Source organism: Mauremys reevesii, linkage group 7 (assembly GCF_016161935.1).
Source record: "Mauremys reevesii isolate NIE-2019 linkage group 7, ASM1616193v1, whole genome shotgun sequence".
Taxonomy (NCBI): Eukaryota; Metazoa; Chordata; order Testudines; family Geoemydidae; genus Mauremys; species Mauremys reevesii.
Window position 1 is genome coordinate 77,592,426 of NC_052629.1, and position 27,664 is coordinate 77,620,089.

The following is a 27,664-nucleotide window of genomic DNA, read 5'->3' on the forward strand; positions in this document are numbered from 1 at the left end:
CGGGGTGTCGAATACAGAGCGGGCGCTGAATTCTGCTGCATTCTCCCAGCTCTGCTCAGAATCAGCAAAGAGGGTGGGGAGGTGGTTTCACTTCATGACAGTGCATGTTTGGAGGTGCTGTGCTGCAGGGACTGGTGGAGAGGATGCACCCCCCCACACACTGTGGTGCAGGGAGTGCTGTGATTGATTCTGAGTCACTACTGACCCCAGACCAGTACTAGGTAGAGCTGCAGGGAAGGGGGCAGGGGCGGAGACTCAGCAGAGGGCTTGCACCCCTACAGGGTGTATGTGTGTATAGACAGCTGAGCCCCTGCAGCAGTCGCCAACCCCTCCAAGACTGCAGCATGGGGTCCCACCTGCACTCAGCTAGCCTGGGGCCATGACTCCTTTCCCTCTTCTAGAGGGCACAAGAAGAGGTGGAGGGGGCACTGCCACGCTCGCCCACCCCTGGGTGCACCTGGGCAGTCTCAGCCCTGGTGATGTGTGTCGCCCAGCCCCAGCTGCCCACACTGCCCAGTTGTGCTGGGATTCTGCAACTAGGGTGGCCAGATGAGAGAGAGAAAATATCGGGATACATGGGGAGTGGGGGTCCGCCGGCGGAGGGAAAAAAAAAAAGCCAAGTGCTGCCGGCGGAGTGAAATATTGGAACAAACATCTAAATATCAGGACGGTCCTGATTTTACTGGGACGTTTGGTCATCCTATCTGCAACGGGGGGGAGAGGGGGAGGGCACGGCCACCAGACGGAAGCCAGTCCCCCTCCCCAGCGTCTGCCTCTCTCTCTCTGCCTGCTGCTGGGCGTTTGTCTGTGAGGGAGGGAGCTGGGCCCTGGCTGAAACCAGGTGGCAACCCATGCCCCCAGCTCAGCAGCAGTGTACTGTGGCTTCCAGCGGTGATCTGCGTGCACTACAGTCCTGGCCACAAGGTGGCAGCAAACACCCCCTAGACCAGCGGTTCTCAAACTTTTGTACTGGTGACCCCTTTCATACAGCAAGCCTCTGAGTGCGACCCCCCCCCCTTATAAATTAAAACCACTTTTTAATATACTTAACACCATTATAAATGCTGGAGGAAAAGCAAGGTTTGGGGTGGAGGCTGACAGCTCGCGACCTCCCATGTAATAACCTCGAGACCCCCTGAGGGGTCCCGACCCCAGTTTGAAACCCCCTGCCGTAGACCCGAACTTCCTCCGGCCGGGTAACGGCTGGCGTCTTAAGGTTTTTTTCCTTCCTCTGCAGCATGGGGCATGGGCACCTTCTGGGGTTCACCTGGGCACGGCTCACCTAAGCCATTCCCTCGAGGGCCCCTCGGTCCCGCCTGGTCCCAGCTGGCTCCTGAGGCCTGGCATGCTTTGGGCTGGCTAGAGTCACTGGGCTCAGGACGGGGTAGCGGGGTGTGAGCCAATGGCCAGTGGCAGACGGGTGCTCAGACTGGAGGAAGGAATGGTCCCCTAGGCTCTCTGAGCCCTCTGCACTAGCGTGCCCCGTTCAGCTGGCTGGCGAGCCCCTGCCCCAGGCCTTGCCCTGCCCTCCTGGCCACTTGTCTGGGCCCAGCCAGGACTTTCCACCCCTCCCGTGGGGAGACCCGCTCGGCTCTGGGGCTCCTGCCCCTGCCTGTCTCTGCCCCTCGTGGCATTGCTTGGTCTCTAAATCAGGTTATCTGCAGGGCAAGCCCCAGACTCACACCCATCACCTGCCAGCCTGGTAACGGGGCAGGGGTTGAGCCCAGTGCCCTTAAAGGGCCAGTTACCCTGTGACAAGCCTTGGTGTGAGGGGACAATTCAGATGGGCGGCAGGATCGTGCCCCCATCCAGCCACTGGGTTCACCCCCTTCGCCATCCCCCATCTCTCCCGTTTTGCTGCCCTCGCACCCCACAGCAGTGCCACCCAGCCGCCTGCCTGGGAGCAAAGCACCAGACGAAGGCCAGGGGATGACCTGCCATGCAGCTAACCTCATGGCACACCATGCAGGCCTAGCAGTTGCCCTCTGCCGGGTACTCCCTGTGGTCATTCTGCCATTGCCAGGCATGTCGGCGTTCTGCTGGGAAAGGGGGGGGGGAGGGGCACGTTCCTAGCACGGGGCTGGGGCAGTGACCCTAAGAGAAGAGGTGATGCTCCCCCCCCCCATTCCCTGCTGCCCAGCCGCCCCTATCACTATACAAGAGCCCCAACTCATCTGCACACTGGCTCCTGGAGTGCTGAGGGGTGGTCTCCGGTCCGAGGCCTGACCTAGCCCTGGGTGTTTCGTTGATGATGCTGGACAAAACGGCAGCCCCACAGTTTTTTGGCTGGAGCAGAGTTACCTTGAATCGGGGCTGTGTGTGCAGCTCACTGAACGGCAGCGTCGCTGGAGCTCGCCTGACTGCACTCTCCATTGCCTCGGCTCCACCCGCATGGTTACAGCAAATGAGCGCTGGTGGGGCCAGGCCCAGACAGTGATTGCCCTGGGATCCCCAAGCAGAGGAGACCTAACCCACCTCCCTGTGCACCGGCGCCCTTAGAACAGACACTTGCAGGCTGGGCTGACACCAATGTGTCTCCCCTGTGACCTAGGGACCAATGTAAGGTGACCAGATGTCCCGATTTTATAGGGACAGTCCCGATTTTGGGGTCTTTTTCTTATATAGGCTCCTATTACCCTCCACCTCCGTCCTGATTTTTCACATTTGCTGTCTGGTCACCCTAGACCAATGTCTTCATTGCACTTACTCACTGCACTGTGCAGTCACTCTGCAGCGATCACAGACTGGGCTTCTGCTGCTGTGCGCCCACTGTACCACAGAGAGCATGTGCTCGCTGAGCTACCAACCTGCTCACATACATGCATGAGACACAGGAACTGGCGGAGCAGGGCAACCCAGCAGCAGCCATTTCAGAGGAAAGTGAAAGAAAGCCCCTACTGGACAATGATGGAATAACCTGACCTGCATTAGGTCCTAGTTGGTTTATGCCCTGAAACATGCAGCTTTAAAACCTGTCTAGATGGTTGAGTCTCTCCATGATAACTCCGGGTGTTTTCATTCTCTATATAAATGCCTCAGCCTTAAAAAAAAACAAAAAAAACCCCTACTTTGCTGGTGGCCATAGTGATACCTTGTAGCAGTGAGTTCCACTGGTTAATTTTGCATGCTGAACAAATAATGATTTCCTTGTGTCCATTTTCAGTCTGCTCAGATGAAAGGCCTACCTTATGCTCATCTCAACCCCTGAAGGGGATAAACATGAACTCCTTAGATCTGCCTTTGGCTGCACGGGAAGTGGCTGAGCTCATTGGTTTCTATGGAGGCAGTTATGTCACAGTAATTCACAAGCGAGTGACTTCCTTCCTTCCAGGGTGTGGCTCCCCATTGATCTGTGGGTGCTGTATGTCCCATTCTGTGCCTGAGCCACAGTGGGCGTGAGTCTTTAGCATGGGTTTGGCATGCGCACTGCAGTCATGCACACATGTAGTTCTGCAGGACCTCAGCTCACTCCATGCTGGGTCCATTCCATTAGCTCCCAGTGTCAAGAACACACAGAACCCAGGGAGGTTTTGCTTTTCCTTTATTGTTATTTAAAAAGGGGAGGGTGTTTGTTTCCTTTCCAAATAAAAATCTAATTTAACCATATAATTTAAAATCAACCTCAAGCCCTATCACATGGTATAGCTACGCAGCTCCTTGGCCAGCGCCTCGCTCCCCCTTCACAGGCTGGGAATGTGCTAGCAAAGGGACAGGGCATGGGAGGCCAGCGCTGGCAGGGGAGGCTCAGCCCGACCCCTGCAGGAGGGTCCCGAATGCAAAGTGAGACTGAAACCAGCTTTACCCCTTACGCTGCAGCCTGCTGAGCCACCTCATAGACAGAGCGATGGAGAGGGACCGCTGTACCAACCTGCCGCCACCCAGCTAACCTGACCTGTGCAATGACCTACTGAGCACGGCCGAGCTGGGAGAAGCAGAGAGCCTTGGTTGTGGTTACAAGACGCCCCACACCTCCCTTGCCGTGCCAGCCGGGCACAGCAACTTGAGCTCTCCAATACCACAGAGCCCCCAGGTAACCAAGACTGGCACAATCATGGGAGTGGTGCTAGTGCTGAGCCCTTCCTGGGAGGCAAGTAGCACCCACTGATTGCAGCGCCTGCCCCTGCCGGGCTGGCGCTCAGCGCCTCGCAGGATCGGGCCCTTATAAAGCTGACTAAAACCATCCTTTACCTTTGCAACTGTCTAGCCCTCCCCACTCTTCAGGAGGGCCCTAATCCACAGCCCATGGAAACCCTCCATGGGCTACTGCTCACAGCCTGGGGGAGATGGTTTAACACCAGCACAATGACATCTGGAGACGTCCCCTAGTAGCCAATATCGCAGTGGCCACCAGCCTATTGAATGGCCAGATCTCGCGGTCAGTTCTCTGCGGCATAGGCAGGTCATCTGGTACAGTGGTCCCTCTCCATTGACTACATAGCATATATACACTATACAGAGCTACTGAGAGCAACACCTACTCTTATATACAGTATTGACACAAAGCTGTCCAGCTTCCTCCACCCCGATACAAAAATACGTCTCTGAGTTACTTCATTTGCACTTAGTCAATCCCAAGAAATGGTGGGTTGCTTAATTTCACTTGCAATCACAGTGCTGCCGAAAATACCCTGGCCCACCCCTTACCCCCACCCCCAGACCAATTCATATGGTGCCCGTCACGCAGCAAATGGAAACTGGGAGGCAACCGCTCATTTTCCTAGGCATATGGCGCCCAGAGGCATGAGGAGTGATGTGGGCAGGTGGGCAGCTGGGAGGCACTGTGGGCTGGCAGGAAGTCGCACAGGGCTGCAGGGTAGGTTTAGCACAGGGGGAGGATCTGCACCCTGGACTGCTTCCTCAGGGGTGGATGGGGGGGGGGGACACGCTCTGCTTGCCCCTTTGGGGAGGGGGAATGATGGCGCATAATGCACTGGCTTCAGGCCTGATCCTGCACCCTTGTCGTCTGTGGGCATCTTTACATTGTGCCCGGTGGGCACTGGGTAGGGGCCACAGTGCATGGGCAGAGCACCCTCTACAAGTCTGCTGCTGGCCCTGCATTAGTGGGAGGGCGGGGGCTGCACTCATGGGACAGAAGGGCCGTCCTGCTGGCAGCTGTGGGCCAGGTGCCCTACACGTGCCCGCCCTCCCTTCCCCCCGACATCTGGGGCATGAGAGAGAGGGGTGCTGTTCCTTCCCCTGCCCTCAACTATCACCCCCATGTCCTCTGTCATCCCAATACTTTAGTGCACCCCACAGCATCGCCCCATTACACATCAGCATAGGCCTGTTTGCCCCATATACTCCAGCTTGTGTGGGGCGCTCCTGGGCTGCTCTCCAATCGCTCCTTAGCTTGCAGGGCAGGTATCTCCCAGGGCACAGGTGCGGAGGGGTCACCCCCAAGACCCCCCTCTGCTCACCGAGGAGCATGTGACACACCGGTACCACCCAGTCATGCTGGACGCTAGAGCCTGCCTGAAGGCAATGATGACCCTGGGCAGCAGGGGGCAGCAGCATCCCATAGACCATGACTCATTACACTGCATAGGTATTTGGTGCCCGTCACTTTGGTGTCTGGGCCCTACCTAGCCATGGGCTGAGCCTCCAGTGCTCTCAGGGAAATCAAGCTCCACATTCCTCTGCTGCCCAGGGTGTTCCCTGTCCTCCAGAATGGAACCCACCAGCACATTGCCAGCCATGGGCCCTGCCCCACCTCATGTACATGTAACACCGAAAGACCCTGGGCATCGGTGGCTGGGATTGAACCTGGGACCTCTGGAGCTTAGTGTATGAGCCTCTACTGTATGAGCTAAAAGCCACATGCCTGTGAGCTATGGCTGTAGCAGATTAACTAATCTCTAAGCGGTCTCGGTACCACTAGAGGGGACAGAGCACAACACCCAGGAGGCGTGTGGGTTACATACACACCCACCCTGACCCCTCCTCCCCACTGATCGCCCTTGTCTGCCCCCAGCCAGCAGGGCTGCCCCTCCCCCCCCAAGGACATGAACAGGTTTTGCTCCAGCCCAGCGACCCTCCTCTGCTTGGCCAGACCCGAGAGACAGCCCTTGTTGGGCCCCGGGGAGCAGGGAGTGGATGTGCCTTGGTTTGGGATGTCCCTGAGTCACAGCAGCCACAAACAGCCCCCAGTACCCATGGGTGCCCTGGTTCCTGAGCCAGGGAGTGTCACTGCAGCCGGGCCCTGGGAGGCCTCATGCAGGAACCCCATATGCCTCACGGCACCAGCACCACAAGCCTGCACGTGACTGTATACCCAAGAAGGCAGCTAGGTCACCCTTCTGCCCCCCCCAGCTCTGGCTTCAGGGCTGGGGGAGCCAACTTGGCTGGGCAGGACAGCAGGAGTGGCCCTTGGGGAAGTACCCCACCCCTGGTGAGGTCCGAAGTGAATTGCCAGAGAAGCCCGGGCACCTGGGGGAGTCCAGAAAAACCTGCTGCAGTTCTCCTAGCTGAACTTCAGCATCCACTCCCCTCAGTGGGGTGCCCATTCTGGAGCCTCACTGGGGTTCCCTGCCAGCCAACACAGATACAACACTGCTGGGGCTGCTGCCTTCACCCCTCCATGAGTGACCCTCACATGCCCAGGCAGCCTGACCCCTTAGGCCAGGATTGAGGGAAAGACCGAGTGCGAACACAGGCCCAGCCCCTCATTAGCTGTGACTCTGCAGGGGTTTTTCCTCTAACTAAAATCTAGGTGCCCCTACTGGTTCACTTTCCAGCCCAGCCCAGCAACAGTCAGTACAACCAGGGCCCTGCTGCCGGGACTACTCAGGTTCACACAGGAAAAGCTCAGAGTGACACAGGCTCTCCCTCTAGGGAAATCAAAACCATCACGTGGCTCCCATGGTGCTAGGGCTAGCGCAGTCAAACCCTCACTAGTGGTTAGGGCAGGAGGCCCCTTCATTGCCTGGGGACCACCTCCCCTACAGCTAGCTAGGGAGCTCTGCATCTTTCCCCACTCCAAGGCCCCAAGAATGGCTCCTGCCATGGGTCTGTGAGGAGGCCACATCCACGGTGGCTTCTTCTGCCCACATCCTGCCCCTCAGCCAGATAGACCGTGAGGGAGAGGGGCTCATGACCATAGCATGTGGAGAGGGCTGGGAGCCATCTTTGGTTTGGGCTGAAGTCTGATGGGACTGCAGGTCAGAGAGGTGGAAAAGACCTGTCCAAGGGTGCAGAAGATATTAAACTGGTGCACGCTGCCGGCCCTCCAGGTCTGGCTTCACCCCAGCCAACTAGCAGGGTGGGAGGACAAGAGGAGAGGACCATGGTGAACTGATGCTCCTCATGCCCACCACAAGCAGTAACGAGGGAGCATCCCAAATTAAAGACAGCAGCCAACCAAACATGATTTCACTGGACCCTCCCAGCTCTGACACGGTCTGCACAGGATGGGCACCCTCTGGGACTCACTAACCGCAAGGTCAGTAACACAATAACAATAGTGTGTGTGTGTACACATATACAATATAAATTAATATAGATTCTTCTAAACTATTTCGATTAGCAGCAAATCAAGTTTTAGGGATTGTTTAGTTTCTATACAGGCTCAATGGCAGGGCCACAATTCCCAGCACACACTGCCAACTCTCAGGGGGGCACCGTCTGCCAGCCAACGGGGAGGGCCCGCCTTAGAAGGGGGGGGACAGTCTCTCAGTGCTGTGGGGCAGGGAGCTGCTCCAGGGAGTGGGCAAGGCCCCCATTGCAATAGCAGCTGGTGGGGGCATATTAGGGCTGGCATTGGACCCTCCACCTACATATGCCAAGGTGAGACACGCCGAGGCCCTGCTCCCCCCAGTGCAGAGATCCCTGCCCCTCAATTCACCCCAAATGCCACCCTCCTCGGCAGGTGTGAGATCATGGCCACAGGCTTAGCACAACTCTGAAGCCATCGCACAGAGAATGGGACCCTCCCACCCCCAACAAAAAAGGGGGTTCTGAAGAGCATGTCTGGCCCTGTGCCCCAGCAGGGAAAAAGAAACTGAGGCAGAGGGCAGGACAGCACTACACCCCACCCCATTTCGTTTCTTTTTAGTTGACGAGCTGCTCCCTGACAGGATGTGCCCTCTGTCTGCGTCACTTCCCACTTGGCAGCCTCGCTGGTGCCACCATCCGTGGGCTTCTGGCTGCTCCATATGTGCATGGAGCTGCTCCGTCTCCTGGCCAGCCCCCCAGTGAGGTAGGGAAGTAGCAGCCCCATTTTACAGATGGGAAAACTGAGGCAAGCTCACCTAGCCGGACAAGGGCAGAGAGGGAATAGATCTCACTCCCATGCTACAGCCATTACACCTGCTTCTGCTCCTTCTGGCACTTGAAGCTCCCCAGCTGGACTGGCCCAGCTCAGCTGTGCCCACCCCCCAGCTGGGGGATTGCTCAGCCTCCCCATGCTACATTCATTAGCTGCGAAGGGCTGGCTCGCCTGTGCTGGGGAAATCCCAGTAGTGCCACAGGGCCCCAGGCATGTCCCTGGCTCGGCAGTGGTGAGGACTGGGTCACTGGACAGTACTAGCAGCAGGACAGGGGCAGAGGAGCATGGCTCAGACAGCCCCATCTCCCAGGGTATGGGGTGGGGGCGGGAGGGCGCTTCCTGCTGCCCTCTAGTGGCTGCCCCCACTCTTGGCGCCGCCCATTGCCCAGTCGCTGATGATGAAGCTGAGACTCATGACCATGAAGAGCACGCCGAGGCCCGCGAAGCCGGCAGCCTGCAAGGGAGGAGACAGGGGGCAGGAGACATGAGCCCCGGGGCAGGCTCAGCCCACTGGACACAACTCCAGACATCTGACCCCACCCACATTCGCCCGACAGACACAGAGCTCCACCCCCAACCTTGCCCACCGCAACCCCTCAGACACACAGCTCAACTCTCAGCCTCACCCACCTGTGCTCCCCAGACACACAGCTCCAACCTCGACCCAGCCCACCTCGGCCCCTCAGACACACTGTTCCGCCCCCAACCCCACCTACCCATGCCCCTCAGACACACGCCTCTGCCCCAGACCATGCCCACTTCTGGCCCTCAGACTCACAGCTCTACCTTCTACCCTGCCCACCCGTGACCCTCAGACACACTGGACTGCCCCCGCCCCCACCCACCTGTACCCCTGAGACACACAGCTCCACCGCCAGCCCCGCCCACCTATGCCCTTCAGACCCACTGCTCCTACGAGCCCACCCTCCTGTGCCCGACGGACACAGAGCTTCACCCCCGACCCCGCCCACCTGCACCATTCAGACACACAGGTCGCCCCTCGACCGAGCCCACCTGCACCTCTCAGACACAAAGCTCCGCCCCACCCTGCCCACCTGTGCCCTTCAGACACACAGCTCCACCCCCAACCCCGCCCAACTGTGCCCCTCGGATACACAGCTCTGCACCGGACCCCACACACCTGTGCTGCTCAGACACACTGCTCTGCTCCCAACCCCAGCCACCTGTGCCCCTCACCCTGAGACACAAAGCTCCGCCCCCACCCACCTGTGCCCCACAGACGCACAGCTCCGCCCTCGACCCCACCTACCTGTGCACTCAGACACACAGCTCCACCTTCAACCCAGCCCACGTGCAGCCCTCAGACACACAGCTCTGCCCCCAACCCCGCCCACCTGTGCCCCTCAGACACACATCTCTGCCTTTGACCCTCCCCATCCATGACCCTCAGACACACAGGACTGGTCCCGCCCCCACCCACTGGTGCCCCTCAGACACACAGCTCGCCCCCGACTTTGCCCACCAGTGACCCTCAGACACACAGCCCTGCCCTCGATCCAGCCCACCTGTGCCCCCATGCACACATCTCTGCCTTTGATCCCGCCCTTCCGTGCCCCTCAGACACCCAGTTCCCCCCGACCCTGCCCACCTGTACCCCTGAAACACACAGATCCCCCCCTTACGCCACTCACCTGTGCCCCTGAGACATAGAGCTCTGCTGCTGACTCCGCCCACCTGTTGCCCTCAGACACACAGCTCCGCCCTCGACCCCACCCACCTGCATCCCCAAAAACACAGCTCCACCCCTGACACCGCCCCATGTGCCCCTCAGACACACAGTTCCCCCCGACCCTGCCCACCTGTACCCCTGAGACACACAGTTCCACTGCCAGCCCCGCCCACCTATGCCCCTCACACAGCTCTGCTCCTGACTCTGTCCACCTGTGCCCGTCAGACACGCAGCTCTGCCCTCGACCCAGCCCACCTCTGGGAGGGGGCTCAGGGCTGGGGCAGGGGATTGGGTTGCAGGAGGTGAGGGATCTGGCTGGGGGTGCAGGCTGTGGGGTGGGGCCGGGGATGAGAGGTTTGGGGTGTGGGAGGGTGCTCAGGACTTGGGCAGGGGATTGGGGCAGAGGGTTGGTGTGTGTGGGGGGGGGTGAGGGCTCTGGGGTGGGGCCAGGGATGAGGGGTTTGGGGTGTGGGAGGGTGCTCAGGGCTTGGGCAGGGGATTGGGGTGCGGTGGGTTGAGGGCTCCAGCTGGGGTTGAGGGCTCTGGGGTTGCGCCGGGGTGAAGGGGTTGGGGTGCATGAGGGGGCTCCGGGCTCGGGCAGAGGGTTTGGGTGTGGGGGGGTGAGGGCTCCATCTGGGGGTGCGGGCCCTGGGGTTGGGCTGGGGATGAGGGATTTGGGGTGCAGGAGGGGGCTCTGGGCTGGGGAAGAGAGTTGGGGAACAGGGGAGTGAGGGCTCTGGGTGGGGGTGCAGGTTCTGGGGTGGGGCCGGGGATGAGGGATTTGGGGCACAGGCTGCCCTAGGGAGAGAGGACTGGACTGCCCCCAGCCCTCTCTTGCCTCAGCAGCCCAGGGCCGGAGGAGAGACGCCTCTCCCTGCTGCACACCTGCATGGCCCTTAATAGCCTGCTGTGCGGCTGTGCAGCTTAGAGGGAATTTAGGTTCTATCCCCAGCTCTAGGAGGGGAGTGGGGTCTAGTGGTTAGTGATGATGGTCTCAGATTCAGGACTCGTGGGTTGTATCCACGTGACATCTGAGGAGCCTCCCATGCTATAAATGCGACCTCCTTGCTTCTAAAGTGAGAGCTGCCCCTAGAAGTTCCCCCTAAAATTGTGCCCTCCCATACACACACAGGGGAGGACTCTGGAAATTAAGGCCCATGTTTTCAGAATATTGATGGCCATTAATGTTGGGTGACTGACTTGAAACACACTGTCAGGGAGGCATGATTTCAGCCATGCCGATTGCCGTGCTGGTTCTATGCCCTCTCAGTGGGGGGTCAGTGCCCAGCACCCCTGAGAGTTGGGGAGGAGGCCTCTGGAGGGGGCCCCAAAAGCAGAGTCAACGCTGGCCCAGGGCCACCCTCTTCAGCGCCCATTAGCGGCACAATTCGCCCCGACAGTCAGCTTGGCTGGAGAGGACGTACCAGGATCTTGGGGGTGGACTTCAGGGGCTCCTTGTCCTTGGGCACGATGCGGATGTAGAAGATGGCTGGGAAGATGAAGATGAGGCAGGGGGCTGATGTGGCACCTGGAGAACAACAGGAGAGAATGGGTACAGGGGTGCGGGGGAGCAGCCAGCAGCGCCCAGTGTTATAATTTAGTGGCTTTTTTTTAGGTGTTTTTGGGGGGAGGCAAATTAGCATTGTATGTTGCTAATACTATTGCAAGGCAGTTTGGAAAGGGTTAAAAGTATAAGTGGAAAATATATATATATTTTTTTGCAGGTTGCAAAAGGCTAAAAAAACCCAAAAAACTACGGGTTAACTCAATGCCTCAGCTCTCAGCTGAATCCAAAAATAAGATGCGGGCTCCAGTCCAAGGTCACAGCACTCAAAGAAACTCTATGCAGCCAAAAACCATGCAGCTAAAAAAACCCAAACTTAAAAACCCTCCTAAAAGTCAAAGCAAATAAAAAATCAACAGCAAACCCCAAACAACCTGTGCACAAAACAAAACTCTCATCCCCCCTTCCCCCTCGTCTTCTTAAATTACACCCAGTCTTGGCCAGCCTCAGGTAGTACAAATGTAAGTGTAAAATGGGTTAAGGCCTGGGGCACTAACGCTTTCTTCCTTCCTCTAAATAACATTAAAACCCCAGCACTCTCCACTGTTATTTTATTATTTTATTAACAAAGCTTTAAAATGTAGTCACTTGGTGTGCTCCTCCATCTCCTCCCCTAAAAATCCTGCAGCCTCAGCCTAATCACCTAACGCCCTGGGCAAACCTGTCACACCAGCCGCCCACAGGCACCTGACCCCCTGAGCCAAGCCCCCTCTATTAGTTTCCTTGGAAACAGTGGGGCTAGCGACCCTGGCACAATCCCCAGGTGCTGGCCTTGCACCGGGGCCCCTCGTGGAGAGGGGCCAGCCAGGGATCCAAGGAACAGATTTAATGAGGAGTCTGTTGGCACCTTACAGACTAACAGATTTATTTGGGCATAAGCTTTCGTGGGTAAAAAACCCACTTCTTCAGATGCATGGAGACTGAAGAAGTGGGTTTTTTACCCACGAAAGCTTATGCCCAAATAAATTTGTTAGTCTTAAAGGCACCATCGGACTCCTCGTTGGTTTTGTGGATACAGACTAACACGGCTGCCCCTCTGATACTAGGAACAGATCTGGCATGACGAGAGCAAAGGCAGAACAGGAATTAAAAAACACTCAACTGCAAACAAAGAGAAGCCCTCAGGCTGCAGCCTGGAGCCCTGGGCTTTGAGCTAATACAACGGTCAGGACAGGACTCCAGAGTCCGAGGACAAGGGCGATCATTCGGTGCCGCATTTAAACCCTGCGGTTACAATGATCAGAGGGGAGCAGCAAAGGGAGGTGGGGCCTTTTGCCTGTCTGGGCCACTCCTGAGAGGAGTTGGGAGGGGTTCAGCTGAAGCAGGGACCAATGGGCCTGCCGTACTGATAGTGCTGTGGGGCAGAGATCGTGGGCTGGGCGGGGCATGGAGCAGACAGCCCCAGGCTGGGAGGGGACCCTGAAGCACAGAGAGGGAACGTGACCCAGCTAAGGTTGCCCAGATTGTTAGGCCAGGCCCTACCCAGTAGGCAATGCTGCCTCCCCTGTAACAGCAAGGGCAGGGATTCCCAAGCTGTGGAGACTGAACTCCCTCACCACTGGGGTCCAATCCCAGCACTGCTACTGACTCACTCTGTGGCCTTGGGCAAAGCATGCTCAGTACCTCAGTTTCCCCACTGGCACTCCTTCCCTTGTGTGGCCGAGCTGTGTTTGTACAGGTCCCTCCAGCCCAGGGCTGAGGCAGGCCCGCAGAGGGCAGCGTGCGTGGGACGCTAGCCCTGCGCTGGGGAAGAGCTGTGGATTTCACGCCCTGGGGCCTGGGAATCTGGCACGACAGACCAGACACTATTTCCCAGCCTACAGGGGGCTGGTGCAGAGAGCGCTGGGCTCCCTGCAGTGCCGTGGGGGCGGCTCAGGCAGCACGTGCCAGGACTCACCAATCAGGCCGAAGATGCCGAGAATGGAGGGGGCGAAGATGACCAGCAGGTTGATGGTGATCAGCAGGACCACAGCGATCGCTACGTGACGGACCCAGCTGAAGTCCTTGCCTTGAAAGAGCATCTGCTGGATGGCGCGGCGCACCTAGAGAGGAGAGGGTCAGATTGCATGCCCAGCATGGGGCCCACAGCCAGTTCCCTTTCCGGAGCCCAGCCTGCTCTGGGCCCACCACACCCACCATGGCCTCCCTGTAGTATGGTGCCCATCACCATGGCCTCTGGGCCCGCTCACCCCATCACCATGGTCCCTGGGGCCTGCTTGCCCCAATCTCTGGCTGGCCCCCTATCTCCCTTCCTGCAGATTGTATAAATGTCCATTTCCTGCTGCTGTTGTGTCCCTCCTGTGCTCACCGCAGCCCATGCAGGGCCAGGCGCAGCCAGAGAAACTCCAGGCACCTGACGAGGACCACACGGTGCCAGGGCTCTACACTGGGCTGCCCTCAGTCACCAAGGCCCATCCAGCCTCTGCTGACACTGCCCACAAGCAGCCAGCCTGTGTCAACTGAGGCCATGCAGGGGCCTGGGACAACGGCGCCAGTGTCCCCCAGGGTGGGGCACTGCACAGGGAGCCACAACCCCTGATGTCAGGGGAAAGGCCCTGTTCTCCTCCCCCCTCCCCCTCCGTGACTGGCAGTGGCGTCACCTACCGGGAAGAGGACAATTGGCACGGTCAGCGTCACGGCGATCAACACTGCCACGCGCACGCACAGGATCAGCACGTCAAAGGGATCCACGTAGCTGTAGGTGTGTAGCAGCTCCGACTCCACCCGGCCTGCGGGGTGCAACCTGTGACAGTCATGCCCAGGGCGAGCCCCGCCCATCCAGCTGGCCCAAGGGGAGACCTGTCCCGCAGGGAAACCGGCCAACATAGCTCGGCAACAGCCTGGTGCGGCACTGGGTTGGTGCGTGACAACAGAACTGCTCAGCCCTAGAGACTGGGAGCCCAGCAACAAGACCTCACTGGGTAGATCGCACTGGAGGGGCCCTGCCACAGCTGGGTCGGGGGGTACCTGGGCAAGAGATGGCAGCCCCATAGCGTGAGCCCTACGGCTCCTGCCATGGGCCGGGTCTGGTGGTACCTGGGCAGGAGAGGGCAGCCCCATAGCCATGAGCCCCATGGCTCCTGCCCTTTGAGCCGTGCAGCCAATGGAGCCAGTAACCCAGCTCCGGCTGGGTCCCTCTGGGGCTAGCGATGGGCAGGGGGCCGCTCCTGGCCTTCGGGAGGGGGGGAGTGGGGATCGTCTCGCCTAGGGGGGGCACTCACCGTAGAACGTGAGGTAGCCGAAGAGGGCGGCCAGGAAGTACATGACATACATGACAGCAATGGAGATGTTTGAGATGCCCTGCATCTTCTTCTTGGAGGGGCTGCAGGATGCCCAGAGCAGGGTTAGATTTGCCGGCCGACGGCTGCCACCACCCGCATGAGCTGGGCTCATCCCGCTCCAGAGAGCCTCTAGGCCACGGCTCTCAACCTTCCCAGTCTGGGCCCCCTGTTGGTCTTGGGCATGGCACCCATGACCCCCAAGCTGCAGAGCCTTGGCCTTGCCAGGCTGCTAAGCTGGGTCCCTCTTGCCTGGCACTGGCGAGGGAGAGGCACGTTTCTGAGGCAAACCCCATGGTGCCAGCTGGTGCCTGGCAGCCCAGAACGGATGGGTCCCTGGCAGGCTTGGCTGGGGAGCAGCGCCCCATCGCCCTCCCTGCCCCTGGAGCACCAAGCATCGGAGGGCTCCTCACAGGCTGTGTCCTGGGGACATCTCAGCTGCCCAAGTAGCCACCCTCGCTGTGTGCAGGGCTCTCTGGTGCCAGGAGAGGGCGCCGGTCTGACACAGAGACAGGACGGGAGGCAGGAGCTGCTCCTGCCACTGGCCCTGCTGTAGAAAGGGGCAGGCGAATGGTGAGTGATCCCTGCCCCACGTGGGTCTGTCAGCCAGGAGGCCATCAAGGTGAGGGCATGAGCTGCAAAGCTGGCATGGATTGGGGGTCCCCACAATGGCTGGGGGTGCCCCCAGGGACCTGTGCCTGGGCTCCAGTTGCCAGAAGGCAGGTCACTCTGGACAGTGAGGCCGGGGCGGCACCAGAACCCGCTGGAGCAGAACCCAGATCTGGGAGTCCCAGGGCAGCAGAGGCCACTTGCAGCAATGGGACCCTTGGCTGGGGCACATGGTCCAGCCACAAGAGGCAGGGGCCCATCTGGGCGTGGATCCTGGCCACGCTGGCACTGGCCTCTGGAGTCTCTCCATTGCCTACAATGGAGCTACCCTGGGTTCAGGGACTGAGCACATTGGCTCAGGTTCCTCTAGGGAGCAATGGGGTAGGGTCCCGGGGCCACCTCCTTCTCCGCCTTTGCCCCACCACATTCCGGCCCTCCGACTCACTCCTTCAGCTCCGTGTAGATGGGCAGCACCTCGGGGTGGCACACAAAGGCAAACGCCATGATGGGGATGGTGTAGGCTGTCTGCAGGAGACACCAAGGGTCAGCGGAGCAGGGCTGCTGGCTAATGGTGCAGGGCACCGGCTACAGAGAGCTACCCAAGCACCCCAGCTGTCCAGCCCCCCTGGCCTGGGTCCCTGTGGCTGGGCACGACCCAGCGGTGGGAATGAATGGGGAGGATGGGAGTGGAGCAGGCAGGAGGGCTCAGGGGAGGGTGCTGGGCTCGCAACCTCCAGCACAGAACTGCCAGCTCCCACCAGTTGAGTCTGGGTCCCACCAAGCCCCAGCTTATGGAGGCATGTGAGCTGGGGAGAAGCTCAGTGCTTATTTTAAATAAAGAGCATCTCTGGGTCCAGAGGAAACACGGCCCAAGCACAACCCGATGGCGCAGGCGCCCCGAGGCGAAGGGAAAACCCAGGGGATTGTGTGAAGTCTCACGGCTTGGGAGCCAGTCCTGCCATTTTGGGGGCCTGAGGCATAGTTAGTGACCCTTGGGCTTGGCCAGATGGCAGCAGGGTTAGCAGCAGGGCTGGGGCATGGCCATAGCATTCCCAGGACACACCCACACCCAGAGCAGGGCTCCTCCGGGATCCTGGCTGCTCTGCCTTGTGGTCTGGCACATGTGGTACCTGGGAGTTGAGTGTGAAGAGGCTGGCAGAGCAGGCAGCCCCAGCAGCAGCTGGCTGGAGGACCGGGTAGCCGTTCTGGTAGTCGCTGGTGCTGCCCTGGGCATCGCTGAGGTTGCTTGTGCCGTTGCCGTCCTGCTCAGGGAGGGGGCAGGGGATCTGGAACTTCTTGTAGATGACCTGGACAGGGAGGGGGTGGAAAACCCAGTCAGTGCCCGGTACTGCCAGCATCACCCACGGCCCCCCAGCAGCCCAGCCCCAGCTCTGAGCCTGGCAGGAAAGGCGGCGAAGGAGATGGGTGCTGCCCAAGCATGAGGGGGAGATCACGGGGCAGGGGAGAGCAGCCCATCCCCCTGCATCACTGGCCAACCCAGCCAGGTCTTCCCAGTCCAACCCTCAAGGTCTTTCTCTGCTCTGCCGGAAACCTCTGCTCCCCACGGGGAGATCACCCAGGGCCTCAGCCACGTTGGTCCGAGGTCCCCTGAAGGGTGTGATTCATCTCACACCGCAGTGCCTGAGGCCCCCTCGCAGCCCCTGGGCACAGACTGGGCTACCGGGGTGCTCATAACTTTCAGGCCTGGCAAATTTCAAGGGATACTGTAGAGACACCCACCCAGAGCCGTAACTAGGTATTTTTGCGCCTGAGGCAAGAATATAAAATTGCGCCCTCCCCCCAGGGCTGGCTCTTAGGTGGCAATTCGGCGGCGGGTCCCTCAGTCCCTCTCAGAGGGAAGGGCCTGCCTCCGAAGAATGAATGAAGTGGCAGCAGTAGAGCTTGTGATTTTGGGGGGTCTAACTCATAATTTTTGGCTGCTTGGGATGGCAGCATTGCTTCCAAGATGGTCTTTGGTTCCAGCCCAGTTCCAATCCAAAGAGGGACTCACAGGTTAAGAGAGGAGGGAGGTGCTGGATATCAGCAGTGGCCACTAGGGATCAGCATGTGTCCTGAGAATGTTGGGAGTTCAGGTTTGCAGGGCAGGAATCAGGGGTGGCAGGTTTTTAGAAATTTTGGTGGTGCCCAGAACACGCCCCGCCCCAACTCCATCCCCCCCTCCGCCCAAGGCTCTGGGAGGGAGTTTGGGTGAGGGAGGAGGTCTGGGGTGCAGGCCCTAGGCTGGGGCAGGGGATTGGGGTGCAGGCTCTGGGAGGGAGTTTGGGGATGGGCAGGTGCAGAGGGAAGGGGTGCAGGGGTGAGGACTGTGGCTGCAGATGAGGGGTTTGGAGTGTGGGAGGGGCTCAGGGCAAAAGTAGGAGTGTGGGGAGTGAGGGCTCTGTCTGGGGCTGGCAATGGGGGGGCTGGGGTGTGGGAAGGGCTCAGGGCAAGAGCAGGAGTGTGGGGGGATGAGGGCTCTGGCTGGGACTGGGGATAAGGTGTTGCTAGAGGGGCTCAGGGCTTGGGCAGAGGGTCAGGGTGTGGGGGGTTGAGGGCTCTGGTTGAGACTCGGGATAAGGTGTTTGGGGTGCTGGAGGGGCTCAGGGCTTGGACAGATGGTTGAGGATGTGGTAGGGGGTGAAAGCTCTGGCTGGGGTGTGGGCTCTGGGGTGGGGCAGGGCTGGGGATGAGTTTGGGGTGCAGGCAGGCTGCTCCGGGACAGGGGCCAGAGAGGAGGACTCCCCCCAGCCCTTTCCCTGCTGGCAGCAGCAAGCTCTGGGGGAGAAGCCCCCCGTCCTGCCTCCCCAGCAGCACACTCACCCCCACCACTGTCACTGCATGTGCTCCTAGGGCCCCTCTCAGGTCCAGGAATCTCCCCCACCTCACTGGGGGTGAGGGATGGGGCTGCCTCCTTGCCCAGCATGGGGCAGGAGTGGTGACTGCGGGCAGGGCCTGTGCTGCTGGAGGGTCCAATGGAAAATGAAAGGGTCTGAGGGGGAAGGGCAGGCTCAGAGTCAGTCTGCCCTGGCAGTTGAGATGGGGGGCGCTAGGACCCTGCGGCAGCAGTTGCTGCACGGGAGAGACAGAGACTCTCTACTTTTTTTTTTTTTCTCCACTGTTTTCTGTGCCTGTGCCTCACTCGCCTGGTCCTTGTTAGGACACTGCACCCACCTCCCTCCCGCCCCGCTCTCTGTCTGTGGGCTTTGCACCAGCCTACCACACTCTGACCCTAATCCCACCCACGTCTAACTGCACCTCTCCCCCAGGGATGCTGTTACCTCCCGCCCCTCCGCCAGCTGGGGAGAGAGAAAGCGATTCCTAGATCTATGGCCAGGAGGGACCAGTCTGACCTCCTGGATAGCCCAGGCCAGAGACCTGCCCCGTGGTAATCCAGAGCAGAGCTGCGAGCAAAGCATCCCAGCTTGGTTTAAAAGTTATCACCCTGCCCTGGGTAAATGGTCCTAGTGGTTAGTTACTCTCCCTGCTAAAACATACACCTCATTTCCAGTGTAAAGGTGTCTAGCTTCAGCTTCCAGCCACTGGATCCTGTTAGACCTTCCTCCACTCAATTAAATATCTGTGCCCCACGCAGGTACCCACAGACTGGGCTCCAGTCACCCCATGACCGTCTCTTCACTAAGCTAAACAGACAGAGCTTCCAGCGTCTCTCGCTCTCAGGAAGGTTTTCTAGTCCTTTCCTCGACCTCACTGCTCATCTCTGAGCCCTCGGCAACGTATCCCCCTCCCCCTTGAACCCTGGACCGGGCTGTTGCTGCTCAGTGTCACTGGGCTTCAGGTCTCAGACACACTCTGGGATTGTGGGTGCCAGAGCCAAACCTGCCCACTTGCGAGACGAGCAACAGAAACCCCACGATGTCTTCAAAATCGCTCGGCCCTTCCAGGGCCTGACGTCACAGCAGGGTTTGGTGACGGGCAGAGAATTCTCACATCTGGCGGGTTGTGTGTGTGCGTGAGCCTCAATGGGTGCGCGTGTGTGCATGCATGAGTGTGCATGTGCCTCTCCGTGTGCGTGTGTGCGCATGCATGAGTGTGCATGTGCCTCTCCGTGTGCGTGTGTGCACATGCATGAGTGTGCATGTGCCTCTCCGTGTGCGTGTGTGCGCATGCATGAGTGTGCATGTGCCTCTCCGTGTGCGTGTGTGCGCATGCATGAGTGTGCATGTGCCTCTCCGTGTGCGTGTGTGCGCATGCATGAGTGTGCATGTGCGTGTGTGCATGTGTGTGCATGCATGAGTGTGTGTGCCTATGTGCATGTGCATGAACCTCTCCGTGTGCACATGTGCATGAGTGTCTGCGTGCGTGTGCATGAACCTCTCTGTGTGTGCTGCTGTCCCTGAAGGCTCAGCGATCTCCCCCAGCCACTGCCCCGGAGCCCTTGCCCACCCCTCCAGCCTGGGTTTAGGCTTCCTTAACTAGAAATAAAACCATTCGCTTGCCAGGCCAGGCCCCAGGGGGTCTGCTTGGGACCAGCTGACGGGCCAGCAGGGCCCAGAGTCCCTGTCTGGGGCCACGAGCAGACATGACAAGCCTAGCAGCTCGGGCCTCTTCTCTGCAGCCCAGAGCAGAGACCTTCAGTTCCCAGCTGGTGTCTGGAGCTCTGGGCAGCCGTGGGAGCGAATGCTGAGCCATCTGGCCCTGTCCTGCCCCTGCTGGATTCACTAGCAACCCGCAGTGCGGGGCCAGCAGGAGCAGAGGGTCCTGCTACCCCAGCCGTGGGCTCCCCCCAGCTCTGCTGGTGCTCCTCGCTCCTGACCTGCAGCCCCTGCCATCCCAGCCCTGGGCTCCCCCCAGCTCTGCTGGTGCTCTTCGCTCCTGACCCGCAGCCCCTGCTACCCCAGCCCTGGGCTCCCCCCAGCTCTGCTGGTGCTCCTCGCTCCTGACCCGCAGCCCCTGCCATCCCAGCCCTGGGCTCCCCCCAGCTCTGCTGGTGCTCCTCGCTCCTGACCCGCAGCCCCTGCTACCCCAGCCCTGGGCTCCCCCCAGCTCTGCTGGTGCTCCTCGCTCCTGACCCGCAGTCCCTGCTACCCCAGCCCTGGGCTCCCCCCAGCTCTGCTGGTGCTCCTCGCTCCTGACCCGCAGCCCCTGCTACCCCAGCCGTGGGCTCCCCCCAGCTCTGCTGGTGCTCCTCGCTCCTGACCCGCAGCCCCTGCTACCCCAGCCGTGGGCTCCCCCCAGCTCTGCTGGTGCTCCTCGCTCCTGACCCGCAGCCCCTGCTACCCCAGCCCAGGGCCCCTCTGAAGTGGAGTTTGCAGAGTTTCAGCTATTGCAGAACGGGGCCATTTGGCCACTAGAAAAGGCCCATTCCACCCGGGAGCTACGCCAGCTTTAAACCCAGCTCCCCGGAGCTGGCAGGCTGTGCTGTTCCCCCAGGGACCCTGGTGAGGGGAGCTGGAAGAGCGGCTGGTCTCTGTCCACATGTAGCTGCAGCCAGACAGCCCCCCCCACACGCCTCCAGACAAAGACGTGGCACTCAGCGCCTGCATGACAGGCGTGCAGCTCCCTGTGCCAGGGCTGAGATCACACCAGGCTCCTCATGCACTGAGCCCCCTATCTCCTGTGCCCCCATGTCAGTCCGCAGAACCCAGCACCCGGAGTCAGGCCCTTTGTGCGGCCCCTGCACTCCCAATCCCTCCCTAGCGGCTGCGTCTCAAGCTCCAGCCAGGGCACAGGCCACCCAGGATGAGGGGCAAGGTACGAGCCAGCACGGATGGGTGCTGGGCGCCACCCCTCGGGAAATGGGTCCCCTTGTCAGTCAGTGCCAGGCCCCACATCCCGGGTCCTTCTGCAGCGGGGTGACCCCGATGTGGGGGAGGAAGCCAATGTCGGGGCTTCCCCCCTGAGCCCCCGGGGAGTCCTGGGAGCTGGAATCCAGAGCAGCTCAGTGGGCACATGAGACGTTCAGGGGGAAGCTCCAGCCATGCCCAGGTCAGGGCATGTGCCCCTTGGGAGGGCAGGTGCTGTTGCTGCTGCAGCACAGTGGTGGCTAGGCATGTCTGGCCTGCTGGCCCTTCTCGAGGGTCCTGGTGCCCCCCAGGGCCATGGCAGACTCACCGAGATGAGGAAGAAGACCATGCAGCTGAGGGAGAACCCGCTGGCGTAGCCCAGGTAGCCTGGGGAGAGAGGAGAGCAGGGGGTGGGCACGAGCAGAGCTGTGTGTGTCCCAGCCCGTTGTCTTTGGCCCTCATGGGGTTGGCACCAGGGGGCCTGGGGCGCGGAGGCTCAGGGCTCAGTCTGCTTGGGGAGGGATGGGTAGAGATCCAGCCATGGGCACCAGATGCCCCTCTTATCAGCCATTGGCACCAGACACGTCCTGGGCTGCTGCCTTTGGTCCCCCAGCTGGACTCTGCCCTTGGCCCAGACCCATATGGGGGTGGGGCTCCAAGGGGTGAGGTGCATGATGGGGGGGGGGCGTGACCCCTGGTGGGGCGAGGGGCGGCAGGGAGGGCGCTGGCACAGATACCTGGCGCTCACCTGACCCTGGCAAGAAGCAGACCCCACTGGTCTCCTTGTCCCTCCCCTCCTCAAAACACAGGCTGGTCCTACCCTGCCCTCCAAACCCCTCCCCTCCCTGCTATCTCTCTTCCTTGCCCCCGAGATTCACTTCCCTGCCCCCTGTCCTCCCCCCTCCCCGGCCTGAAGCAGCCTGGCTCCCAGCCCCTGCTGCACCCCAGCTATGATCCCAGCTTCCCCCAACTCCCCACCCGCTCGCCCCACACAGCGTTCACCTGTCCTGCTGTGCCAGGGGTGGGTGGGGGATGTACTGCCCATCCATCCATGCAGGAGAGCTTGGGGGGGCGAGCACCCACAATGCACCACGGGCCCCTCTCTCGGGTACCCTGGACCCCCTGCGCTTCGCCCCCCAGCTGCCAGCCCCGACCTGGCCCTGAGCGCGCGACTCACCGAGCTGCTTCATCAGGGCAAGGGGCAGGATGATGGTGAGGGAGATGAGGATCACCAGGTAGTTCCCGTTCAGGTACCAGTCCCTGCGAGACAAGAGGCTGGGTCAGGCCCTGCAGCACTGGGGGCTGGGGAATTAGCGGGACCCTGGGACTGACAACGGTGCCTGGGTCAATACCCACCCCCCAGCCTGGGCCAGCGACCCCCCTGCCTTGGTGGGAAGGACCAGCTGGAACTGATTGTGGGTGCCTGACACCGCCAGTCCTGCCAACACCCACCCCAGCTGGCTCCTTCTCTGTGCCCATCAGCTGCCCCCTCCCCTGCACCAGCTGGGGGGTCCTGCTGCAGCCCTGCTGCCTGGAGAGTCTCCCTCTGCCCACCACCCCCGCTCATTCTAAGGGTAGGTCTACACTTACCTGCTGGGTCGACGCGTAGCGTTCGACTTCTCGGAGTTCGAACTATCACGTCTAATCTAGACGCGATAGTTTGAACTTCGAACGTGCTCCCGTCGACTCTGGAACTCCACCACCGCAAACGGCGGTGGCGGAGTCGACGGGGGAGCCGCGGACTTCGATCCCGCGGACTTCGATCCCGTGGCGTCTGGACGGGTGAGTAGTTCGAACTAAGGTAGTTCGAGTTCGTAGCTGAACTTGCGTACCTTAGTTCAACCCCCCCCTCCCCCCCCAGTGTAGACCAGGCAGTGCAACTCATAGGTCTTGAGTCTTCCCAAGACGCCCTGGCATCAGCAGAGCCTGCATGGGGGGCAGTTATGGGTCAACCCTGCCTAGTCCTGAGCATCCCCCACAATGGGCACACAGGGTGCGCAGCTCCCTACTATCCTCCCCTCCCCACCAGCTCTGCTGGTGCCCCTCAATCCCGACCTGCAGCCCCCTGCTATCCCATCTCTCTGCCCTCTGGAAGGAGTGCTGGGCTGCCCACGGGAACAGCAATGCGCCGGCTGCCTGCCCCTGCCCAGACACATGGCTGCACCCTGCGCTGCCCCCTAGGAGGGCTCTGCCTCGAGCCACGTCTGCCTCCCCCACCCTGCTCGGATGTGGCCAGAGCCTGGCTAGGCCGGAGACAGAGCTCACTCTGTGCAGGGAACACTGGGACCTTTAATGTGTCCTGGCACTCAGCCTGGCCACACTGAGCCAGCTCTGCGGAGACTGTGCGAGCAACCGTTCCGGCTCTGGGCATCCACCTGGCCTGGACCAGATGACCTGTCCTGCGGTTCCCTCTTGCTCGCCCCCCCCCCCAATGGGGTTCCAGGCTCCTCTGTGGGACCCGACTTTCTCTGGCTCAGGGTCCCCCAGCTCGGGAGGGTCCCTGGGGATGGGGTCAAGGCCCCATTGGGGAAGCCAGGAGAAGATCCCTAGGAATGTGTGGGGAACGAGCAACCTCCTGTTGTACTCGCCCGTGGCTGCTCCCATGGGCTGAAAACCAGGCCTGAGGCCCATGGTGATGGGCACCCACGCTGGGTGGGACTGTAGCACAGTGCTGGGTCCACTTGCCCATCACAGGGCTAGTGATGGTTGTGGGGACAGTGTTGCCATGGGAATGGTTTGTGGTGCCCATCGTGGGCAGTTTGACTCAATGGGCCTGGATCTCCTCTCTCCTCTCCCTCGGTGCGCCAGGAGACACGCCACTAATGCCCCACCCCGGGCTCAGAGCCGACTCCAGCATTTCGTCGCTGCAGCAAGCCCAGCTCACAGTGCTAGGCACTGAAACTGTTTGCATCAAGTAGTGGGAAGTTCCCCAGCCCATGATTCCTGGCTAGAACCCCCGGTCCATTCCTTCCCTGAGCAAGCAGTGCCATGAACGGTGGGATTTGTGCTAGTGCTGTATGGGTCTGCGGGGAGGGTGGGGCACGGCCCTTGCGTGCACGTGGAGCTGTTTGGAACAGTCTGAGCATTGACTGGTGCCAGGATCAGGCCTGTGAGTGGCTGCCAGGCCCAACAGCGCCCTCGCTAGGCTGTGCCTGTGCAAAAGTATAGATCTAAACACCCCAGAGTTCGGGGCAGCTCCGGTCCAGCCGGTCTCCGTGTAACGTCCAGGGGAGAGATAGGCTCAGAGTGCCTGGAGTGACCCATCCTTTGGCCTCATGGGTGCCAGGCATGGAGCTGCCTCTGAGGGCCTGTGGGAAGCTGGATGGGCTGATAGCACCGGGAGACAGGCTCTGGCACCTGGCACGGATGTTGGAGTGGTAGTGACACCCGCAGCGACCTCACGAGCGACTGCGTTAACCCCTCAGTGCCTGGAGGTGCCAGCTGCCCCAGCCAAGTGCCACATGGAGATTCAGACCCCAGAGAAGTCGTGTGCCCAGCGGGGGGCTGGCTCTGCCCATGGGAAGGGGAAGCAGGGATTGGACGTTCCCGCTGGTTTAATCCGACACTAAAGGCTTATTCAGCTCTGGCATTAAGCTAAAATAGAAGTGACTAAATACGGCTAAATCCCTGTGCTGGGCTGGAGGCCAGATCTGCCCGGCTGCCAGGCAGGAGGGTGCAGGAGGGTGCAGACACAGCCTGCGATCACCAGGAGGCGCAGGTGCCCTCTGGGTGAAAGTCCCAGGCTGGGATTCCCTGGGTGAGCTGGCTTTGCAGATTGGTGTCATGCTGTGCCTCCGTTTCCCCAACTGGGAAAGGGGGCTAACTATACCGGCCTGCCTCATGGCAGGGAGGAGATCAGCCCAGGGAGGCAGGAGGGCAGGGCCAGCGGCAGGGAAGCAGATAGGTGGAGTCCAGGCTGGAATAGTACAGACTGTGGGTTGGGACTGAGGGGCACCCAGAGCAGGGGCTGGGGAGAGCCCAGACTGGGATAGCAGGGGCTGCGGGTCGGGATTGAGGAGCACCCAGAGCTGTGCGGGGGAACTCAGGGCTTGGGTAGCAAGAATCATGGTATGTCCTGGGCTGGCCGCTTCCCCATGCAAAAGCCCCTCTCTGGCCCCCCATGGAGTGGGGCTGGGTCCAGCCCAGCTGGGGTTGGCAGCAAGTGGTGACTAGCACCTGGATAGCAAACCCCCCACATGCTGCGGTCTTCCCCTAAGCAGTGTCCTTTCCCTGCCCCCGCAGCTGGCTCAAGCTGCTGGCCTTGGGTAGCTCCCACCCCACCCAAGGGCCCTCAGGACATCCCTTCTACTGATGGCTGGGCCCCCAGGAACAAGGGGTGGGCACTGGGCCCATCCCAACTAGGGATCCCCTTCTATTTGGAGCCAGAGAGCAGCGGCTGTCAGAGGCACTTGGTGCCTCCCCTGCGCCATGTGGTGTCTGGCCTCTCTGCACTGGGGACATGCCCTGGGAGGGGATCCCTGGCTGGGCGGGGGATGGGGGGACTTGGATGCTGCAGATTCAGCTGCCCCTTCCCCCTCCCCCACTGGGCCCATCCCCCTATCCCCCATTGGAGCTGGGGGGCTCAGGGTTACCCACCGGGCCCCTGCTCCCCTCCCGAGCTCTCTGAGGCGCCCCCGGACATGACATGGACCCCCAGCGCTGGCTGGAGCATGGCCGGTGTGTGGCCAAGCACAGGACTCAGCCACTTTGGGCACCAGCATGGGGCCAGGGGTCTGTGGCCAGCTGCGGGGTGGAGGGGGATGGACACACGGGGACTCACGTGCTCTTCTCCTCCAGGTTGAGGAAGGTCTGGATCACCAGCGGCACCTCGGACTTCACGATGTACAGGTAGCTGGACATGGCTGCGGGGAACAGAGGGGCCGCGGGGGAGCCCCGGCACAGCCACATTACTGGTGCCCAGCAGACGCTGCTCTCCAGTCGCAGCCCTGCCGGGTGCTCTCCACAGTACACCAGGGGGAAGCCTAGGTGACCCCCCGGCTGTGCCCTGGGTGTGCCAGATGGTGCCCTGGCTGGGTGAGCCTCCTGTGGGTGCCCCAGGGTGCCAGCTGTGGCTCCGTGCTGTATGGGGCAGGAGTTCTGCCCATCCCCCACCTACCTCCGATGTTCTGCAGCGTGATGGCGATGGCCGCGGCCAGCTTCCCTGGTGTGCCGAAGGCCCGGTAGCCCAGCTGCTCATAGGCACGGATCCCTGCAGGGGGTGGGGGGGAGATCGGAGGGTGAGAGGAGCCGCAGGGGCCAGGCACTGGGGCGATGCCAACAGGGAGCAGTGCCCAGGAATGCCAGCCCTCAGCCCTGGGCTAGTGGGGGGCGGGCAGGGAGCTCTGCCAGACCTGAGACACAACCCCCCCCCCAGAGCACCCCAGGTTTCCTGGCCCCAAGACACAACCCCACCCCTTGCAGCACCCCGGGACCCCCAGCCTCATGATGCGACCTCTCCCCCCACAGCATCCAGGGACTCTCAGGCTTAACCCCTCCCCCTCATAGACCCCAGGCAGCCTGGTCCAGCAACATGACTCCTCCCCTGGATGGAGCCCCCATACCTGTTGCACTAGGGGACTGGGAGATGACTGCATCACTCATGCGATGCTCTAGCCCCTGGGCCCCCTAGGCTGAGAGCTGAGCACCCCTGTCCCCCGGTGTATTGGCCCGTGGACCCCAGGGCCTGATCTCGCCTGAGGCACAGCCCCATTCACGTGGGCTGTAGTGACACGGCGCTGGGCCATGCCAGAGCCGACGTGCTATGGGGATGATCCGTCTGCAACTTCCAGACTTAATGCAAAACCCCACGAGTGGGGCAAACGCTATGAGCTCGGTGCCCCTGCTGTCCCCGCTGTCCCTGCCTGGCACCTAGCACGCGAGAAGCACACAGCCGTGCAGGTATGTCATAAACAGATAGTTAAGGGTTAATGTCTCTTTTACCTGTAAAGGGTTAAGAAGCTCAGTAAACCTGGCTGACACCTGACCAGAGGACCAATATGGGGACAAGATACTTTCAAATCTTGGTGGAGGGAGTTCTTTGTTTTGTGCTCTTTGTTTTGGGGGTTGTTCGCTCTTGGGACTAAGACGGACCAGACGTCAATCCAGGCTCTCCAAATCTTTCTGAATCAGTCTCTCATGTTTCAAACTTGTAAGTAGCACAGGCAAGGCGTGTTAGCCTTATGTTTGTTTTCTCAACCTGTAAATGTTCCTTTTTGCTGAGAGGATTTTACCTCTGTTTGCTGTAACTTTGAACCTAAGGCTAGAGGGGTTTTCTCTGGGCTATATAAACCCAAGTACCCTGTAAAGTATTTTCCATCCTGATTTTACAGAGATGATTTTTACCTTTCTTCTTTAATTAAAAGGTTTTTTTTTAGAACCTGATTGATTTTCCTTGTTTTAAGATCCAAGGGGATTGGATCTGGACTCACCAGGAATTGGTGGGGGGAAAGGGAACTGGGATTGTTTAGTCTGCAGAAGAGAAGAATGAGGGGGGATTTGATAGCTGCTTTCAACTAC

The 27,664-nt window shown here is 60.4% G+C and overlaps 1 protein-coding gene across 2 annotated transcripts in view; it reads right to left on the reverse strand.

Annotated features, from left to right (window-relative positions):
* Positions 1-3,538: 3,538 nt before the first annotated feature.
* The window catches only part of SLC38A3 (solute carrier family 38 member 3), an 84,196-nt gene continuing 60,070 nt past the window's right edge, over positions 3,539-27,664 (reverse strand). For both annotated transcript variants that reach the window (XM_039481236.1, XM_039481238.1), the window contains exons 6-16: positions 26,265-26,357; positions 25,929-26,010; positions 22,326-22,408; positions 21,477-21,535; positions 16,535-16,711; positions 15,850-15,929; positions 14,739-14,839; positions 14,122-14,246; positions 13,415-13,559; positions 11,378-11,481; positions 3,539-8,717 (exon numbers count right to left, since the gene is read on the reverse strand). In XM_039481236.1, coding sequence (XP_039337170.1) covers positions 8,613-8,717; positions 11,378-11,481; positions 13,415-13,559; positions 14,122-14,246; positions 14,739-14,839; positions 15,850-15,929; positions 16,535-16,711; positions 21,477-21,535; positions 22,326-22,408; positions 25,929-26,010; positions 26,265-26,357 — 1,154 coding nt within the window. In that variant the 3' untranslated portion in view covers positions 3,539-8,612. The remainder of the gene's footprint in view (positions 8,718-11,377; positions 11,482-13,414; positions 13,560-14,121; positions 14,247-14,738; positions 14,840-15,849; positions 15,930-16,534; positions 16,712-21,476; positions 21,536-22,325; positions 22,409-25,928; positions 26,011-26,264; positions 26,358-27,664) is intronic.